Source organism: Fulmarus glacialis, unplaced genomic scaffold, assembly GCF_000690835.1.
Source record: "Fulmarus glacialis isolate BGI_N327 unplaced genomic scaffold, ASM69083v1 scaffold6241, whole genome shotgun sequence".
NCBI classification, from domain to species: domain Eukaryota; kingdom Metazoa; phylum Chordata; class Aves; order Procellariiformes; family Procellariidae; genus Fulmarus; species Fulmarus glacialis.
This window is the reverse complement of record NW_009192049.1, coordinates 445-22,148: the sequence shown is the minus strand read 5'-3', so window position 1 is coordinate 22,148 and position 21,704 is coordinate 445. Positions and strand designations below refer to the sequence as shown.

Genomic DNA, 21,704 nt, shown 5'->3' with positions numbered 1-21,704 from the left:
GGGGGCTCAGATAATTTTTCTTCCACATAAATTTAAAAATCATATTCAGTTCACTCAATGATTATGAATTAAAAAAAGACAAAGGTAAAGTAAGAAACACAAGACTGTTTTTGCACTATCCGATCAGTAACGCTTACCAGACAGCATTACGGTTTTAATAACCTTGAACCAAGTTACCCATCTGCAGGAGAAAAGAATAAGCAAAAAATGCATATAATTATATAATTATAATATAATACTGTTTCTACAGTTTGCTAAACTGCTCAAGTACTAATGAAATATTTCAACAGCACTGGGGATAATAAGACCAGCAACGGGGGCATGTATCATTATATTGTATAATCTCTGCTTACCTCTGAAAGACTAGGAGGTAAAACTGGATTTGACCTGACTATTCTAGCATTCACTGTAGTCAGCACACGTGGGGCTGCATGTGTGTTCTGGCAATGCTGAGAAGTTTCCACAGTCTAGATAAGACCACCAATGTTCGTATTATATGCACACCAGATCATATGCAATGGGCAATTCTGTTGTGATGTTCAGCAGCATCAATTCTCCAGTGACCTTCACTGGAGTTTATCCAATGTCTTGCTGGAGATGCTAAGCACTTCTCAAGACCAGATGGTATAATCCTTCTCTTGCCAGCCCTAAACTGCAAGCCAAATGTGCAGTCCTAACATCACCTGTGATGCTCAGTGCTTCTCCAGTGTAAAAAGACCTGAAATCTACTCTGAGAGTAACACAATGCAGAAATAATAGCATCACACTCCACTGAGTAGGAAAGCTGTAAAATGAACTCAAATTCTTGCTACCTGATCCCAAGCTACAGTAAATCTCTCAGCAATTAATAAAGAAGCCCAAGCAAAACATACCAAGATTTTTCAAAACACTTAAGTTTGATTATTTCAAGCCTGATCTGGGGGTATATGATCTAAAAATCAATGTAGGCAACCACAGGAGGAATTCCCGACATATAAAGGGATTTATGGGTACACAGAGCCCCCATAACAGCCCTTATCCCTCCTCACAGAGCAGGCTACGGCAAAGGGTGTGCAGCTTCTTGAATCTCCACAGCTGCAACTGAACCTTCCCGTCTGCACGCAACTGTACTGTGCACGGTTACGGTTAGCTGCCTCCCAACTGCTGTGACAGGTCTGCAGAGCTTTCAAAAATCAGAGCAAACCTAACACCATCTTTACAGTCCTGAAAAGTCGCTGAATATTGGACAACTTTTGGGCTGCACAAACTTGCCTCTGTCTGGCACCGAGTGGCTATGACCAGGGAAATGGAAATTTGCCCTAAGACTCTCTCTGCATTTTCCCTTCAGTCAGGTAGCTCATGGATCAAAACAGATGCAAGGCAGATTTTTTAGTTTACTGCCACCGACTCTAATTCAATGTATTAGAATATGTAGTAAAAACTAAACGGACACTATCCATGTTGGCAAATTGAAAATGCATGTTTTGCTCAAAAAAAATCTTTGTTTTTAAAATGTCTCCCTTATTCTGCAATTCTATCAGTGCAATTTGCCAGCAACAAACTCAAGACACTGCCTTGGTCTGTCACTGGCACAAGGACATAGAATGATACAACCCTTTACTCCTTCTACCCAACTTCAAGGGCAGGAGGAGTCCTGAGCACTTCAGTATTACTTGCTTGCAAATTTAAGGCAGGAAAGAAAAAGTAGGGGATAAGTGAAACGCAAAGAAGCACAGCACCCCTGTCCATGAAGCAAACACTGCTAGAGCCCTACTAGCTCTAGCAATGCTCTCTTCATATTAAAACTGGCATATTTGAAAACACTGCTGAGGAATGATACAAAATGAAAGCAATCTTTACTACTTCACCATGGAAAGAAGGATAGTTCTTATGTAGTCTTTTGAATGTCTTCATATTGCAGAATAGAAAAGAGGATCTGCCCTCCAATATTTGTATTATTTCATTTGCATTTATTTAGGCGTTATTTCAGTTATCATTTTCAGATCCTTTACCATTATTCATTTGCCGATTAAATGATTAAAAAAAAAAAAAGGAGAGAAAAAGATATACAACATTTACACTTTACCTAGAGAAACCTTTTGCATTTTGAACCAAAACCACATTGCTAGAGCAAATAATGATAACTCTGTGGTATAACTAGGTAAAAGCATTCTTTGCAATGCATAAAATGAAGCAGCACATTTATGCTTCCATTACATTTGCTTCCTTCTTTTTCTTATTTGAAAAAAATCCTGAGCAGTAGAAGATGAAAGCTGCCTATTCAAAGCTCTCCATATGGCCTGGTCAAATAGCTGGCCAAACTCTCATACTTTGCTTTCTGTGATTACACACTTTTTCATCCACCAGGATATCATAAAATAGTGGAAGCAACTTCTCTGAAGAGGAAGAGGTCTCCTGCCATTTGAACCTTTCAAAAGATAGAAGAGCTAGACATGCTTAGTTCCCCAGCACTATCCAAGTAGGCCTCATTATGCATGCAGAAATCACAGTCAGCTTACACTCGGCTCCCTAATCCTGAAATGCAAAAGCAAATCTCAGAACACCATGAATATTTTGGAGTGAAAGTGCAGGAATGAGGTATTTTGTTGCATAGTGATGCTAGTTAAACCTATTTCCTAGGGCTTCCCAAGTTCCTGTTTATTTGTCAGCTCAGCTATTTGTCTTTTTTCGGAGAAGAGAGTCAGTCTTTTTGTCAGGGTTTGCACAATGCCTAGTACAATGCACTGTCCCAGTCTTTATCTGGGACTGCCTGTATATGACAGACAGTATGTCGACATAGTTCAAAACACCACCACATAACAATAGCAATAATCACAGTCACAGACATGGATATGGCAATTATGAATTAAATACATACGAAATTATGCCAAATCTAAAAAGAGTTTTCTTTTTCACACCTATTATCGCATGTAGAGCTTTTCAGTCGTCTTAGAAGAATATCTCAGAAGAGATTCCAAAGAAATTTTCATGAGAACAGGAAAGTGCAAGCAACCAGATTAGATTAATTGCCTTGGTTACAAAAATGCATATATATAAACCAAAGCATAGTTACCATATCCCAACAAAAAGATTAGTCTGAAAATGAAAAGTAATGAGAAGGAAAATAAGAATGATTCTGCACACAATGTGCACCTCTACACTGCTCGCTGGAAATGTATACAGAAGCCAGTTCTGCAAAGTTGTGGGCTATCACACATGTACCTTTGCATTCAAGCTCATTTCATATTGAAGAGTTGTATTAAATGCACAGACAACTCCTACAGTCCCTCACCTGGATTCACAGGGTAGGATGGCATCAAGAACACACATCTGTGTAGGTTTGTAGGCACACAGCAGAGAAAGGAGCTTTGCAGCTCACCCTACAAGACTGCACCTTGGACAACGCCTCCAGTTAGAGGGACAACTCACCAAAAAATCAGATTTTAGAGTTCCTTTGAGAGGATGCAAAAATTTAAGATGAATTCAGATAGGAAAATTTCTGAAATCTGCACTTGGTCTAGAAGCCTGAGCAGTGAGCAGAAGATTTTCTGTTAACAGGGGAAAGAAATCCATCTCTTGCATGTCAGCAATCACCACTCTGTCCTCTGTCTATAAGGAGGGGTCTTCTGTTACTCTTCATCTCTTCTTTTGTCTGTGTTTACTTGGGAAAGTTCTATCGTAAAGCTAGCTGTTTTTGTAAATTGGCTGAAAAATATTTTCCGTAATACAACATATGGGGAAGTTTCAAAGGTGTTTGGGATCTTAGGTTATTGAAAACAGAGGATCAGACTCTGCAGTGCTCTGAAGTTATGCCAGTGTGATCCTGCCACAAATTAAATCTAAGTTTTAATCTAAGTTTTTTTGAGCAGCTCATGTAAAGAAGGTGCTCTGGAAAATAAACCATGGAGGCTAGAAGCTAAAATGGAAGGAAGACATTTTAGCAGTTTGGACATCCCCACACTCACCTTTCTCATTCTGGTACCAGTCTGCTCTCCTATAAGCCTGCATGCAGTGCTTTTCCTGGTATTTCGACCATGCAAAGATGAAGATGAGGGGAAGGAGAATATTGCAGCGCTGGCTGGAGCAGAGTGTCCATCGGCTTCACTGACTACAAAAGGCTCAGAAGGCCTGTGACTGATCCCCATGCCTTGTCCTCCTAAATGATGACTCTTCCCCCTAAATGAAACTTGCTTAGGTTCTTAAGCGAAATGCTTATTCCCAGCAAGGGAAGGGGCTGTGGCTCTTAGGCTCATGTAGAGGTTGACTTAAGACTGGTATTTAAAGGTTCCCTTTGCTAGAGATGTGAAAATCTCATTCTGAAGTGAAGTGTGACAGCCTTCAGCTCATTATAAATATTTGATCACTGGGATGCATTTTTAACTATCATGAACAAACATCCGACTCTTCAGCATTTATCATAAATGTCACTGAACCAGCAAATCACCTGCAAATTAATGTCACAGCAGTCCTAATGGGGTTACGCAAGAATCAATTCTTGGTCCTACACTAATTAACATTTTTTGCTGCTGCCTGGAAAAAACATAAAATAATAGTGGATAAAGACTGCAGATAGAGTAAAGGTTGGAGAAATGTTAAATACTGAAAAAGACGGTCACTGATACAAACCTTGGTGCAACCAAATAATACCTGTTTCAATATGACTAAATATGAAGATACACATGTAAGAACAAGGAGTGAAAGCTATGCTAAGACAAAAGGAAAAGAGCCTGAAGAATAGAGAAGATCTCTTGAAAAGCCACATCTCTGAAAAAGACTACAGGGTCATAGAGGATAATCAGTTGAAATAATGTCCAAGTGTAATTTGGTGACCAAAAGGCTTAATTTAGTCCTAGGATGTAGATGTCATTATAACTAGAATATAACTAGTGCAATAACTAGAAAGGGATCTGCCTCTCCACAGAGTCAAATCACCCTCAGACAAGTAGAATGAATCACTTCCAAGTAGTGCCCACCTTTCTCCCTTGAGGGAGGCCAAATTCCTAACTTAGGTTAAATGCTTAACTTTTAGATAATTAAATGATATCAACCCTAAGCATGCAGATTTAAAAAAAACAACACCAAAGCATTGATGATGGACTCTTGAATCTAGCGTGGTAGTAAGAACATATATTTCCTGACTGGTAACTAGCTTTCAGCAAATTCAGATGAGAATGGAGGTGCAAATTTTTAACTGTTCCTGGGATTGTTCAGGAAGAGTTGTGGTAGACTGTTCTCAGCTGTCCATTTTTAACACAGACCAGCACCTTTTGCTAAAAAGTAGGCATCAGTTTAAATAAAATAGCTGGGGATATTTTATGACCCATGTTATTCAGGAGGCCAGACTGGTTGATCATATTATACAGTTCTGGCCTCATAATTTCTGAATGCATGAAACCTGACCAAAGTTTGGGAACTCAGCAACAGTACTTCTATAAGCACACCACAAGGAAAATGAACTTTTGAGTGTATCTATGTGTACCATCAAGGCAATGTTCCAGTACAAAACTCTTTCTGGGGCACTGTTACTGGTGCTTCTAATTAATCATTTAATCAAAGATCTAAACTGCTAGCATCTGTAAAAATTAAAATAATTCAGCCAAGCCTGTAATATAAAACACTCTTGGTAATTAGGCCAGTTGGATGTCATCATCAGTCATGCTTTACGGGGATGTAGAAGCTTCTCATTACACACAACACTAATGGAAACAGATGCATGGCAAATACCTTCTAAGTGCAAGTACTCATCTGTGACCTAAGCAAAGAGCTTGGTTATTATCCTAACCTGGATTCATTGCTGAGGTAGCCAAAGTCAATTAACACAACCATACAACTAGAATCACACACAGAAAAATAGAATTGATACCCACAGGTCTCATTCTACACATCTCAGTATATGCTGTTGTTAATACTAGCAATGGGGAAAAAAAAAAATCACATAATACGTCAAAACATCTCAGCAGTTCACTTCACATCTAAAAGGTTAATCCACTACCCTTTACTTCAAAATAAGAAATGCAGTGCTTGGAACTCTCAACTATGGGGCGTTATCAAAACCTGAATCTCCTAAAATGCCAGGGGGTTGCATTTCTTGGTATTACGAACACTGCGGTAAGTGAAAAATAAACCTCCAGGCTGTAGTGAACAAACATCAAAAGCCTGATGTTCTCGTTCCTGGCTAATATTGATTCCATGTGATTCAGAAGAGCAGCTGGGCTGATCCCAGAGCCCAGCACACCCTATAGCTGGGTGTTCATCCTGTCAAGTGACTCATCTCTATTTAATATGCAGTGACATACACCATAGAATATGGCTATAAATGTGTGCAAATGAGAGGGTCAAAAAGGAGAAGGTGGCTCAAAACATGCCATTCTGCTCTCCGGAGTGTAGTACTTATAGGGCAGTTCAGAGGTAGAGCACAATTAGCACACTGGTAGTCAATGAAGAATCAGCTGGCTGCCTTGCACAGTCACACACAATCTGCCTGGCCACAGAAGCCATTTGTTGGGCAGTATTCCCCACCATTGTACCATGTATAATACTTTCTTTGTTGTACTTTGTTCTTCATACATCATTCCCCTTACTGCATGTGAGGTATCTACCTGATGGAAGGTTTAGTACTTTGCATACTGACACACACACACGTATGGCCGTATTGCACAGAACACAACTAGTTGCACAGAACACCGTGCATATCAGTGCAGCAGGAAAAATGCTCTGCTTGATAGCACGTACCTGCCTCTGACCTCCTGTTCACTCGCTGTTTTGCCTGAGAAGAAAGACAGCTTGAACAGACCCTGAACTCTCCAGTTTAACAGAAATAACCTGGAAACCATTTCCTTTCTCCCTTTGCAGAAGTGACCTTTTCTAACCCCTATATGCTCTGCTGCAAAATGAGGAATTAGATTCTGCTTGTTATTAACAAGTACAGACCACAGAGCTGAGAAAAAACACAGACCAGTTGAGGCTGAAAAGGACCTCTGGAGATCTAGTCCAGTCCCCCTGCTCAGAGCAGAGTCAACTAAAGCAGGCTTCTCAGGGCCATGTCCTGGGGGGTTCTTTAATATCTCCAAGGATGGAAACTCCTTCCTCTATAGGCAATGTGTTCAGTGTTTGACCACCTTCACAAAAAAGTTTGTTCTTGTCCTGTCACTGGACACCACTGAAAAGAGTTTGACGACTCCTTCCTTACACCCTCCTACCAGGTATTTATATACATTGATAAGATTCGCCCCCCCCCAGCCCCCTACTCTTCTCCTGTCAGGGCCCTGAGGGCACCCACAGGCCTTACTTCGTGGCCCTGACCAGGCCTCCCCAAACACCCTGCCCAGAGGCAGGGCCCAGGAGCCCCATTTCAGCTCAGCTCAGCCCAGCCCAGGGGGCTGCAGGTCCTGCTTGAGCTATGTGAGAGGAACACTGGTCTCCATTCACCACGGTTGTTCCTGTGCCCAGTCATGGACCCTGTTGATCCACCTGTGGATTGGTTTCCCAGCTTCACCTCAGACCTGCCTCATCACCATGAACCTGCCTGGTAACATTGACTCTTGTTTGAACCTGGCCATGACCTCTGGGTCTGCCCTGCTCACCCCGCTGGGGTACTGTGGGACTGGGCCTTGGCTGGCAACACCCCTGCCCCGCAGGCTGTGTTATCCCCCAGAACTCCCCATCCCGCAGGAAGCAGCCAGCCCTTGCTGTTCCCCAATCTCCAGGCTGAACAGTCCCAGCTCTCTCAGCCCCCCTCTATTTGACACATGCTCCAATCCCTTAATCGTCTTCACAGCCCTTGCTTCAGTATGCCCATGTTTCTCTTATACTGAGGGGCCCAGCACTGGACCCAGCAGTCCAGGTGTGGCATCACCAGTGCTGAGTAGAGGGGAAGGATCCCCTCCCTTGACCTGCTGACCTCATCCAGGTCAGTAATGAAGATGTTAAACACAATTGGCCAAGTGTTGACCCCTGGAGTCCTGTCAGAGGCCTGAGTGTGTTAATAGGCCTTCATTACCCTGATGAGCTTCACGTGGGGCTTCCACCCACAGCCCTGCCCATGGGCCCGGGAGCTCCACCTAACCTCAGATCCGGACCTTGAGTCCCTGCCTGAACTATGTTGTAGCTGTATCCAGCTCTGTCACAGCTGTGCATGGCTGTGGACCCTCTTGATCTTAACCCTCATTTGTGGCCTGACTTCCTGGCTTGACCTTGCACTTGCCTCATCACTTGCTTGCCTCACGATCACTAGATCTGCGGATTGACTTCCCAGCTTAATCTCAGACCTGCCTTGTCACCACAAACCTGTTGGATGGTCTGGACTCTTGGTTGATCCCAGCTGCCATCCCCAGGCTTGTTCTGGTCACTTTGCTCAGGTACTGTTGAACTGGGCCCTGGCTGGTGGGGCCCCTGCTCTACGGGCTGTGCTATTGTGCTTGGCTCCTGGCTCCCAGTCCCCCAGAGCAGCTGGCCCTTGCTCTTCCCTGACAGGTATACCACTAGTCACCAGCCTCCAGATGGACTTCGTGCTGCTGATAACAACTGTTTGAGCCTGGTAGTTCATCAGCCAGTTTTCAGTCAACCTCACTGTCCAGTTATTTAGCCCATACTTCATCAGCTTGTCTAGGAGAATGTTATAAAAGAGGTTCCCTGCACCATTCACCAGTGTGCACACATTTTCCCTCATCTTCATTTTGCTGCTGATACACCTGTAGAAGCCCTTCTTGTTGCCTTTTAATGTCCCTCACCAGATTCAGCTCCAGGTGGATTTTGGTTTTTCTAACCCCATCCCTGTATGTTCTGACAGTGTCTCTACATTCCTCTAGGATCACCTTCACTTGATTTGCTGCACCCTGGGATGGACCATGCAAAAATTCACAATGCTGCAACCAATAGCCTCACCACACTGCATAATCTTTTATTTTTAAGTGCACTGGAGACAAACGCAAGAGACATTATCAAGCATTTGCAACAAAACATTAAGTTGGGCTGCCTCTTTTTTTCTTTGGGGAAAAAAAAAAAAAAAGATGGCTTAGGCACAACTTTGAAAGAAAAGGACCAAGATTTACAGCCCAATCAAAAGCCCAGAGTATTGCACTACATCTTCTGCATCCTACTATGTGCCATGAGGATACTAGTTACCAAACAGTACCATCTCTCCTTCAGGAACTAGTTATTAATCATGTACAGCAGCACATAAAGAAGCTATACTTGCTTCACTTGGCTTTTCTGATTCTGTAAGTACTGGGTCCTTTATGCTAGCCACCTAAGTTCTCAGAACCATCATTCAGAAAAAGTCATCAGTAATATATTGAATAGTAAATATAGCAATTTCTGTGATAGTTTTGTAGCATATGGCTCTGTTGTCTATGTTCCCATTTGAGGTCTTGCCAGTCTTTCACCTGTTTTTACACTGGAAACTGCACTGAGGTTACTCCCTGAGGGCCCATGACATGCTCCAGAACAGCCATCTGTATTATTACATGACAAGGTTCTCCTTCCTCACACTAGCAGCTGAGTTCAGCCAAAACACAGGACAGTGCTTACCTCCATGGTGCTACTTTTTGCTTACTCTCCTAAAGCCAGGACAAACTACCTAGGAGTGTAAGGTTCTGCCAAAGAGCCATCAGGAACACAGGTACCTGAAAGATGCACTGGGAAATTCTATGTGCAGAGTAACTAGTAAATCTACCAGGTTACAGAGTGCCCTCTTTTTTTTAACTGTAGACTTGCTAGCAGCACCAGAGAATGTAAACACAGAAAATTGTTTCATGTAGGGTTGCTGAAGAGCTCGATTTAAGACTATAAGAAAGACAGCCCTGAAGCCAGCAGTGAGCACATGCACTAAAGATAAACAAAGCTATGGTAATTTTTCTTTCAATCTGAAACAAGCTCAGCTTTGACCTGTATCAGCACATTGCAAATGCTCTGTTTTTCCAGGTGGTTCTTTGAAGGGACTGGTGCACTAAAGCAATGGACTGAACACAGTGGTATAAGGAATCATGTATTACTATTATTCATCAAAGCCTTGGTGAGACTTCCAGGAAGATTATGACATTTGGTGTATATTGATTCCATACGAAAACCTGTGTCTAGACCTCTGGTTCAGCACTTAGAAAATGTCTCTCTTCTTCCTCCATAAAGCCTGCCAGCTGACAAAAAGCAATTTTGCAAAGTATCTGGATTTCCTCTAAATTTAGAGAATCCTGGCCTACCTCTATACTCCCATTCATGCTTTTGTAGCAGTACAAAGAGGTCGAATTTGTCCTCTCTATGATGTAATCTCTTTCTTTAAGAAACTAAGCAAATAATACACAGTGTCTTACAAAAAAATTCCAGAATTGCCAAAAATGACAAAATGGGCATAAATAAAATGATAGTTGGAATTTAAAAAGCGTAATATATTATTGAAAAAAATTAAGCAAAACAACGACAAAAGAACCAGTGTGGATTATGTACTGTCTATGGATACAACTATGGCTACAACTGTGAAAGGTAGCATGACAGCTATCGAAAAGCCAGCTATACCAGGGAGCTCATTTTTATACTTCTAAGTTACCTGGCAACTTTTTTTTCATTTGAGCAATCGAATTGGTACCTCTATTTTTAAATTACGTATATGGACACTTGAATGTCCATTTGACTAAAGAAATACTGAAACTGGGAAGTGCAAAAATAAAAACTTGTCTTCTGTGATTGAGGACCATTACAGAGTCCTAAAAACTTTGTCTTTTCCTAGAAAGTAAGTAAACTTCTCAGGCTTACAAACAGCAAGTGCCAACAAATGATTAGGAGATGACTGAATATAAACCAATACTGGATTTCCCAAAGTTTCCTCCATTTGTTAATGTGGTATTGTACTTTGAGGACCTTATTGAAGTCAGCAATCAGCAAGATTGCCTACTTCGGTAATGAGATATAAAAAAGGCCTTCTTTCTCCTTTAGATCTCAAGGAAGTCATACCTTAAAGTCTGTAGCAACAGAGAGAGATCTTTTCCAGCCTGCCCCATTATGAGTTCATGCTCATAAACCATTTCCCCTGGGAACCAGTTACCATCCACCACCTGAGCCACAGTTACCGCGCTGTCCATTACTCCCACAGACAACTGGCCATGCCAGTTGTGTTGGCTTTGTCACTGCTGGTGATTGCCCCTTGCCAGTCATTCTCAGCAGTAGGAATTCACATGGCAGCAATGGACTGGATTTGTTGTTCTGTGTCTCATTTGCCCTCTCATCTGGCTCCAAGCCAAGTCACAGACCCTTTGCCTAGTTTTTACACTAGTAAATGAAATGGTCAGGGACTGTTCTCAGGACCTGATGCCAACTGGCACTCCATGATTCAGTCTCCTTTCAGCTAAAATGACAATACAGCTAAACTTCCCTACAGCTTCCTTCCAAACAAGCAGGACCACATCCAAACGGTCAATCAGGAATAAGCTCTGACCCAAGCTAGACCCCAAATCATGGCGAACCACTGAAGTAGTGGTAGCTTATCCAGGCCAAAACCATCCGAGGGATGTGCTAGCAATCGCTTGTCAGTGTATGGGCCCTTTCTTAGCCTGATTTATGTTACAAATACAGTTTTTGACTAATGGAAGCAATTCTGTAGCAAAGAACAACTTTGAGAAGAATGATCCAAGCAAAAAAAAGGGTCTCAGGTGCTGACTTGAGACCAGGATGTAGGAACTCATGTCCTTTCTCTAAAATATAGTTTCTATGTGTTTGGAAACTCAGCTCTTATCCTGTGCCTCCATCCTGTTTAGTTTTTTTTAAGATGGTCATTACTTTTTTTTCCCCCTTAAAATAGAGCTTACTGCAAAGAGACTCTGATTTTACCTGAAGACTGTATGTAGTATCAGTAACAACTTTGACAAGAGAACTTGCAAATCTAAAGCTGCTGATATCCACCACCAGAAAGGAAGGAAAACAAGGTAACATTCTGCCACAAGGAAGGAACTCCCATGCCCCCATCAAATCAGAGTAGCAGCATTATGTTTACAGATTCAAAAGAATTGATCAAACTTAACTTTATTTTGTGATGGCTAAATTCTCTTCTATTTTAAACGTATTCCAGATACACTCTTTTTCACTACAGTTGCCACTCCTTCATTATTACTTCCCCATTAGCAAGCAATCCTGCCACTCCTTTTACACATCCTTGCAAATTTTAAGACAATTCAATAGGAATCCACAAAGCAGCACACCAGCTTCAATGACTCTGAAAAAAAATTCCCTCGAGGCATCTTTACTCACAAAACCTCTTCACAATAAGATATTTATGGAGTTTTATTCTTTTGAAATCATTTCTATTTATTACATATGTTTTGGAGCTATATTATTATTGACCATTAGGCTGTTTATTTTCAGTTTTGATAAACTGTCTTGAAGCAAATGGCTCATGTGAACTGCTAATGGCTGATACATAATTAAAATGTAATTTTATGAGGCTTAAGTGTAAACTACTTCTCAAAAGCACGGTTTTTTTTTTCCTGTTTATGGCATGACATTTTCAGAGAATTACTACAACAGATTTTGTAACAGAAATTCTTTCTCCGTTATGATTCTTTTCTCATATTCAAAGAACCAAACTGAAGCAAACTCTGCTTATTCTGCTCACTGTGAAATCACAGTGTGCTCTGAGCAAAGATGTCAGAGTCACACCCTCACAGATGACGAATAGCATCCCTGCAGAGTACTATTTTTAAAGGAACAAAATATTTGGGCAGGATACCAAAGGTAACAGAATTTCACATAAGCAAGTCTGACAGAAGTAACTGGTGGTTCTGCATCTGCAGGGATGTGGCACTTAGAGAATCACCGAGCCACACTTGGAGACAGAGGACTTCTTCGCTTTTTCCTGTATAAACTCAGGCAGAGATGTGTTTCTCATCTCTTTTTAAAAAAGCCTCCTCATTATCCTGTTGTTCTTTTCACCAAAGCAAATTGAATTTTCATGAGGCAACAAACTGAGATTCCCGATCACGGAAACCCTCTGCTTAAAGGTACTTTTAGTAGAATTATTGCTGATAGACTTGGTATTTGGGTCCTCCAAAAGACCCAGGAAGGAACCAGGCTTGTGAGAGACTTATTAAATCCTCCCCTGCTGCCATCTGGTGCCAGGAGCAAGTAAATTACTGCAACTCTTTGAAGAGTACCACTTACTACACTGATCCTGTGAAGCTGATCAGCTACATCAGCAGGCGTACTAGTGTCTCATCTCTCTCTACCTTGTCCCTGCTCCCTCCATTACCAGCTGTTTGAAATGAGGCTCAAAACTCTCAAGAGAAATGAAAACATGAGGTGCAGTTAGGAAGTGCTTGGGAGACAACGATGCAGGAGGCTCAAACTTTCCCTTTCAAAGCAGCACAACCAAGTATCCATCTCCAGTGACTTGTATGCATGCAGCGTGGGAAACAAACAGAAGCTAGAAATCCATGCACAGTTACAGAGCTGTGACCTCACTGGGATCACAGAGATATGTCGGGATAGCTCACATGCCTGGAGTGCAGCCATGGATCGATACAAACTCTAAAGGTGAGGAAGAAGGGTTGTGCTCTGCACAAAAGAGCAGTTCAATTGCACATAGCGTTGCCTTGTAACGGGTGATGGACCAGCTGCGAGCTATGGGTAAGAATCAGAGGACAGAGAAGCATGGTTGGCATCATTTGGGGTATTTTCTACAGACCATCTGATGAGTAAGAAGAAATAGATGAAGCGTTTTTCAGACAACTAGTAGTCGTCTGCAATGGATGATTTCTGCAATGGATTGAAGACAATTTTTGCCACAGGTGATAAACAAGTCAGCTGTGGGAATCATTTTGATGGACCTCTTGCAAATAAGGAAGCATTGGTCAGGCATTTGATGGCCAATGGTAGCACTGGCAGCCCCAGCTGTGAGATGGTGAAGTTTAAGGTCCTGAGAGAAGGGACCAAGACAAATAGCGGACGAGAAAGTTTCAGGTCTGAAAGGACCTTCCTGATTTCTGTGCAGCCTGAGCACTCAGAGATGTATGGAAAGCTAATCTATGCATAAACAGGCAGGCAAAGGTTGCAAGAGTAAGCAGAAAAGTGTAATTACTTTCCTGTGGTCCCACAGCAGGTTAGTATCAAAATCAGGAACATAATTCAGATTCCTCCTCCCAGCTCCAGTGCCCAGTTCCCCAGACCCTGCTCCCTTCTTCCATTTCCACGCAGCATACAAAACAGACTGACTGACAAGAGAGGCACCACTCCAGCAAAACACAGACCCATGTGGGGAGGCATAAACTCCTCTGCCTGCAGTCCGAACTGATGGGACAAAAGACATCTCTAGTTCATGTGCCGTGTAACCATGGTTACCGCAAGCTCTGTATCTGAGCTAATAACCTATGCTTAGAAGAAGAAAATGGTAGCTTGACCACATCACCCTAATGTGGCTGTAAGAACTGAGCTGTCTTGCATCTGCCCAGCTTGGAGCACTAGCGGAGCAATCTATTTCTACCCAGAAAGACATATGTCTCCAAAAAACACTGTGCCTCTTGCAATTACATGTCTGCATTGCAATGAGGATTTGTAAAGTCCAGGGTCCAGTACACCTGTCATATTTTCCCCCTACTTCATTTGTCTCACAGCAAACCATCTAAAGCATGGCTAACTGGGCATTTCCTACATAGCTATAGCAAATGAATGAATTCTTAGTTCATACTGCTATCATGAAAAGCTGTACAAGAGTTAGCTAGGCTTTAACAAACAGTTACCATCAAATTAATGAACATTAATTAATTAATTAATGAACAACTCATTAACAATTTTTTTTAATAGTTGAAAAAATGACATCTAGCTACAGTTGGTTTCTCTTTCTTCTAGGAAACAATTTCTCTAGTTTGTTTCCAGCTTCCCAAAAAGCATTAAAATTAATAATAACAAATAACAAAGAGGAAATCAGCAGCAGTTGCTACAAATAAATTCCAAGAACTGACAATGCAGATTAAAAATCTTGTGTTTCTGTGTGGATGTATGCAGGAATAACACTAAATGAAACAGCTGCAGGTTGGGGGACTGAAAATAAAAGTAATTGATAGAAAATGTATGCTTTGCTGGAACACCTTCCAAATCCTGGATGTTTGCAAGCTTCTGCTGCCATCAACAACAACTTCCATTTGTCATGGAATATATCATAATTATTTTTTTCAAAAGCTCCAAACCAAGAAAGTAAACAGAAACTATCTCTCTATATTAATGGACGAATACATTCACAAGTCTATATTCACCCAAACTTTCACTGGAGAACTCTACACAAATACATCTGCTAGTATTTATCTTTTATGCATGTTTCCAGTCAAATCTACAATGTTTTTTAAAACAATATAGAATCTACACAGAGAGAACTTTGGCTTTGGTCCTGCTCTAGAGACTACCTAACAAAAAATTATGCTTCTGCCTCCAACATTTTCTATTAAGTCTTTTAACCATTCTCTGCTATCTCACACTGTTCATTATAAAAGAAGAACAAATTTCCAATGGCAGTTATACATAAACAGATTTTAAGAAGAATAGAAAGGTTTGTGGTTTTGCAGTACATTTTATGACATAAAAGTACAGAAATCAGTCATTACATACTCTGAGCACTGTTATTATGCTTTAAAATAAAAATGCTTCATTGGGTTTGGACGTTAACTCTCCCATTAACGCTAAGCTCAATAAAGTGAAGATCACAATCCAGACAAAAGGTCTTGAGTCTGCTTTCCTATTTATGCTGAGTAGAACTTCCTTAAGCAGGAGGTTGCATTGATTATAATGGCTGTACTGAAACAAGAAAGGGTTGTAAACCCATGGAACTGGAGGAAATAACTCACAAGCAAACAGAAAATTAACATTACGACTATCTGACAATGACATTTAAGATGCATGAAACCTCCGATTACCAAAGCAGGAAAGCTATTTGTCACAGAAAAATTCTAATGCACTTCAGACTGCTTTGGGTAGTTTTCATGGTTGTTTTATGTTAACATTTTCATAGCTTCTTCACAGATTCTAAATTTCAAATCTGTGAGAACTAGTATTCTTCACCAGCATCCTTCCATTGGTCCCCCAAGTCATGGCATGCTTGCAAAGTGCGTAATAATTTGGCTTCACTTCAAGCTTGCTTTTCTCTGACTTGCACCTCCTCAACCATCCTCCAGCTTCCCCCATGCTGTGCTGAAAGTCCTAGCCTGACAAACAGCCTTCTCCTACTGAAAGGGACTCAGCAGCCTCTGCAATACATAAATGAAAACCCCTGCCTAATTATGATGACGCATATAATGACTGGGCATGGCAGTTCTCCTCTCTAGTTCAGTATAAGGATGTATTTCTGACTCTTTGTCCTCTCCACCTCTGCTTTGGTGTAAAGTCTTACTGCATTTTTCCATTCTGGCTCAGTGCCCCCATTCTGTGCCAATGGGAATCATCCATCTGTTTCAGCTTCATGAAAATAATGTTGTGTAGGACAGCCCCTAGCTTAAACATGATACTTCCCTTTCTTCTGAAGTCTCATTGATACCAACTGCAAAGACAGAAAGGGGCAAACACCTAAGCTAAAGAAAGAAGTGGAGAGCAGTATGAGAGCAGCAGAACCATAGTTCAGTACAGTGGGCCAGAGGGTAGAATCAGGATAAGGAGAAAGTAACTACTGATGACAAAGAAGCCTATTTATTGGGTTAATTTCCTGCAGGTACATAGCTCCCAAAGAGCATAAGCTATTAAATTGCCACTACACCTAATTGTAATCTGAAGATCCATAAGAAGCAGCAAGGCAAAAGAAGCTTACTGTGGTACAACCTATCACAGGACAGGAGGAAAGGATCCAGAAATGGGAATCTACAAGAAAGTAGAGTCTGAATGGACAAGAATAATGGAAAATTTGGAGTAAAGCCAAGCTTAACAAGAAGTTGTAAGGTTAATAACAGAAAGATCATGCTCTCATAAAGCAGATGGTCCTGGAAACTGAGTTGTATTTGATGGCAGAAACGAGAGTGAAAAAAGAAGAAAGTCTCAGGCAGAGGAAGGAGAAGCTGAAAAAGGCTCAGATTTCCTTCATGCCCTTTTCAAATCTGCAATTATCTGGAAAAGCAGTAGAAGGTGGAAAAAACCACCTGTTTATCCTCTACTAACATGTTTGAAATTCAGTTCCTGTAAAGAAAACATATGAATATTTTTAATACTACATCACTTAAAGTAAGCACTAGCAGTTCCTAAAAATACTATAACTTATCATACAACTGAAAATTTCCTGCCTTTCTTAACAACTGAAATACATATCTTCTGCTTCATGCAAGATCAAAGTAGACATTTTAGGGAATATTACTAAAAGTGAAAATCAGTGGCATTCATTGAATTTTAAACACTGAAATGGAGAACTGTTTCTAAAATCTGTTCTGAGAAGTCATTCTTAGTCAACAGTTTCTCTTTTTACTGCATGCGTTGTTATCTCTGTCGGCCAGGCTATTACTGCTGTAATACAATTTTCTGCTTACTGAACGGCACAGTATCTTGCATCTATATAACAGTGAATGGAGTAGTTTTGAAGATGAATTAGATATAACGTAAAATTATGCTTAGACTGAAAGTCCACGTAGAGTCTCTCACTTCCCAATACTCCAAAGAGCATGACTGAACAAGATGGGGAGGTGGCTAGATCCCCAGTCTCAGTGTGCCTGCTAGTCCCCAGTAGTAGTTAGCAACGGAAAAAAACTGGTCTTTGTAAAAACATGTGGGGAACATCATCTGCAAAGTTAGATGCCTCTGACTTCCTTCAGCACTCTTCTTGCATGTATCTTAACATAAGTACAATGTCTCAAAGCCTCTGAACGCTGTTACCATCAGTTCCACATTTCCGTCCTTGTATAGGAAAAACAAAGCCACGGTTTGGTTTCTGTTTCGCCTAGGAAACACCAACTATTTTAGTTTGTTCTCAGCTTCCCAATCTCTTTGCAACTTTCAACTTTTGCCTGCCATATTTTTTGTCCCCAAAACAAGTTATAGGAAGAAAACCAGTTAGTTCAGCAACAAGAATTTGAGAACTTCAAATACTTTGTGTAGAAGTAAATAGCAACACTAACCTCTTTCATTTTTTCCAGTTCATTCTGTAGTGCTTGTTTGGCAATTTCAACTTCTATAAGCTGCTGTCTTAATTTTTCATTTTCATCTTCTGTTACAGTACGTTTTTCTTCCACGTTTTCTAACTCATGGTGAAGTCTCACCGATACATCTTTTGCAACCTAAATAAAATGATATTTCAAAAGAAAGATAAAAAAAAAGAATTACCACTGCAGTGCTTAGCACCTGAGCAACCATTTACAGGTTAATTCTGAATGGAAGTGGTGTGAAAGGAAACGTAGACAAGGACATCCACAGATAGAATTCTAAATGTTTCAAAATTCAAGCTGATATTGCTTCCAAAAACGGTATAGCCTTCCTATGGACTTCACTGGAAACCACATTAGACACTAAACACCAACTCCTTCTTAGGTTCTGTTATGTCAACAGTGAAACAGGACCTTCATTATTCCTGGAGACAGTGCAGCACCTATTTTCTCTCAACTACTGCTAGCTTATGTTTTTCAGTGCGCTAAGGCATATGCCCTTCAAATATTTGACATCCAGAAGCATCTAAAAGCAGGGTCCACCTTCTCCAGGCCTACTGTACCTGTGCCTGGTATAGGACCACAAATGGACACACCTTTATTTCAACACTGCTAGTTTCTCTCTCCTTCATGGACAGTTAATCTAAATACCTGGCATTTATTACTATTGGTTAATTTAAAGAGCAAAATATGAACAAACAACAGTTTTACTGACCTTGTGTTCACCCAAATGATGTCCAATATTTTAAATTAAAATAAACCCTAAGGTTTTTGCTTTTTTCTTTTTTTTAATGCATTTTCACAGGAATAGAGTTAAAAGGCACATGTCAAGACCTAATTCCTCTTCTTCATGTAAAATAATGAGAATTTTGCCATTCAAGCCACATGCATTGCATTTTGTGAAACCACCAGAAACTATAATCATGCACCAAAAATATTTAAATATACACTAATCACTGTTATGATGGTGATTTAGACACATAGTTTGAAAATAATTTCCTGCTTTTTTTAGAACATTGGAAAGTATAATTAATCCTTCTTAGCATTAGCTAGGGGAGCTCAGAGAGCTATGCTTTATGTCTTTCACTAGAACGATCTTTATGTTTGTATGTCAAAGAGAGTTCTTTGACTCTCTAAACTCTAAAGAAAAAAATAATAATTGCAACCAAGCAGTCTAGAAGAATCCGATCTATCAGAAAACAGCAGCAGCTAGTGACTCAGCCTCCCCTGACAAGAAACCCAGTGTGTGTGAATTACTGATACAACACTGCAGTGTAGCACAAGATCATTCAATAACCTCCCCCACTGCACGCACACTCAAGACACATAATGCCCAACAGAAAGAGAGAGCGGAGAGGAATTTCAATTATAACCATACTCCAAAGAGACTGCAGGATGAGCTGAGAATCACACCACAGGGCTGTATCTTGATGTCTTTTCCTGCATTCGATATTAAACTGCTCATCTGGTTGTCCAACCAAAGTAAATGGAAAATCATGGGGGACATTTTTAACAGCATCCTATCAGAATCTGTCTTCGGTCCATAGATACAGTCTATATCAGTAAATACAACCAAATAACAAAATCATTACTGTCAGTGATTTTTTGACACAAAATTTGGTGGAGTAGCAATTAATGCAGGGAAATCCTACAGAGCATTCTAGATCACGTGGGAAATGGGACTCACTTATGCAAGATGCATTTTAATACAGCTATATGCAAGACTGTATCTCTGAAGGATTAAGTCCCCTAATATGTTACCCATGCAAAATGGACAGTGTTATTTTGGATAGAAATTTTTCAGAGGAGGACTTGGGAACACTACAGAGAACTGCACATGAGTTACAATTATGGTTAGCCAGCACCCGGAATTCAGTTTGGCAGAAATTTGGCATTTGACATTCATCCCTACTCCAAAGCAGAACACATTCATGATCTGTGGGAACACTTTGCAAAAACGCTATTCCTTTCCAAACAGTCAGTTGTATAGTTATTAGGAAAGACATGGGAAAAATCCTAATGAAAGTGACCTCTTTGTCCAGCTCAACCTAAGGCCTTAGCTAATATCTCCTATACTGCAGGTGAGCACCTCACCAGAGAGTCCATTTCCCTCCCAGGCCCTGCGCATGTATTACTTGCTAATACAAAGTAGCTTCGAGCCAACAAAGAAGTCAACTCTGGAAGCTGGAATCACAATATCCACTTGGGACACGAAGGCTCATGTTTAAATTCTGCCTGCAAAGGTGTGTGTCTCAACTGTTCACCTAAGCATCATTCTGAGTGTACAAAATGTCCCTTGCTTTGATCAGCACTTCCATCTGAGCCCTGACAAAGAGGTCATTTTGCTTTTGACCAGGAAGACACTATTTTGTCAAGAGCCACGTGAACAGCTGTGCTTACAGAACTGTCACAGCCACAGCAGCAAACATAGGATTTGAATATGCACAGGAAAGCAATATCAAATAGAAATACAGAGAAGGATATTGGCATTTTAAATGGCATTAGTGAGAAAATTACTGGAACGTGTCTTGGACTGGTGTCTACATTTTAATAAGAACGATGACAAGCTAGAAAATTTTCATAAAAGATGACCCAAGTCTGCAAACCAGGCTTGCGAATAACAGACTGTCAATCCATTAGACTCATCAGAAACAAGTTTAAGAATGACCTTGTTCCTGATTATGTATTAAACTAGCATTTTCAACTACAGTCCACTGAATCCAACAAGCCATAGGTAAGTAGTCCTATGCAGAGGTCTGTACTTCCATGAGAAATGGAGGGAGACCAGTCAACTGAAAAAAGTTTAGGAGTCCTGATTCAGTAGGAGCCTTAACAAAGTCTAGTGGATGGAGGCAGAAATTAAACAACTTCCAACTAGTGCAAGAAAGGTTTTTTTTTTCTGTAATTGGACCAATCTAGAATGGAAATGATGGATATTTTATCAACAACAATCTTTAAACAAGGGCTGAAATTTTTCCTCAACAATGGGCTGTGGTTCATTCAGATGTTATGGATTAAATACAGTTGATTACACATTGAAATTTGATGTGTCTATGGTTTCAGGTTGATGTGGAAAATCCTGCCTTCACTGAAGGTAACAGCAGTTTTTCCACTGACACCAATGGAGTCAGGATTTTGTGTTGTGACTCTGCAAGTACTCAATCTACCAGTCCTCTGAAATCTTTACTGAAGAGTACAGTAATCCTCTCAAAGTCAATGGGACGATTCAGTGAGGTTGGTTTAATTTTGCAATGGTAGGGTATGTTTTGCGTTCATCATAAAAGATCCAGAACCTCTGGATCCTAATTTGTATTTGAATCACTTCTTGCACATTAACTTTACAAAAAATGATTGGGCTAAAGCTGAAAATAGCATACCTACATACTGAAGGGCTTCTGTTACCAAGGTAAGCTTGGCCATTGCTATCCTACAAGCTGCACTGGGTGCACAGTGTATGACAGAACGTATGGAAATGCCCGAGTCATGAGGACCGAGAGCACGCTCGTGTCTCCGTTTGAGGCGCTCCCTTCCCTTGACACCTGCTCATGTCCATACCTTGAGGTCCTGCTCCATGCTGCGCAAGAGCTCGCCGTCGATCTCGCCGGTCTGGGCGTAGCGGAGCCTCTTGCGCTCGGCCTTGCG

General features: G+C 40.9%; 1 protein-coding gene across 1 annotated transcript in view; it reads right to left on the bottom strand.

The window, feature by feature from the left end:
- LOC104083418 (protein SOGA3-like) overlaps positions 1-21,704 on the bottom strand; it is a 28,541-nt gene that overhangs the window by 6,685 nt on the left and 152 nt on the right. The window contains 2 exon segments of the mRNA XM_009586896.1: positions 18,039-18,197; positions 21,618-21,704. The exon segment at positions 21,618-21,704 is cut by the window's right edge and continues 30 nt beyond it. Coding sequence (XP_009585191.1) covers positions 18,039-18,197; positions 21,618-21,704 — 246 coding nt within the window.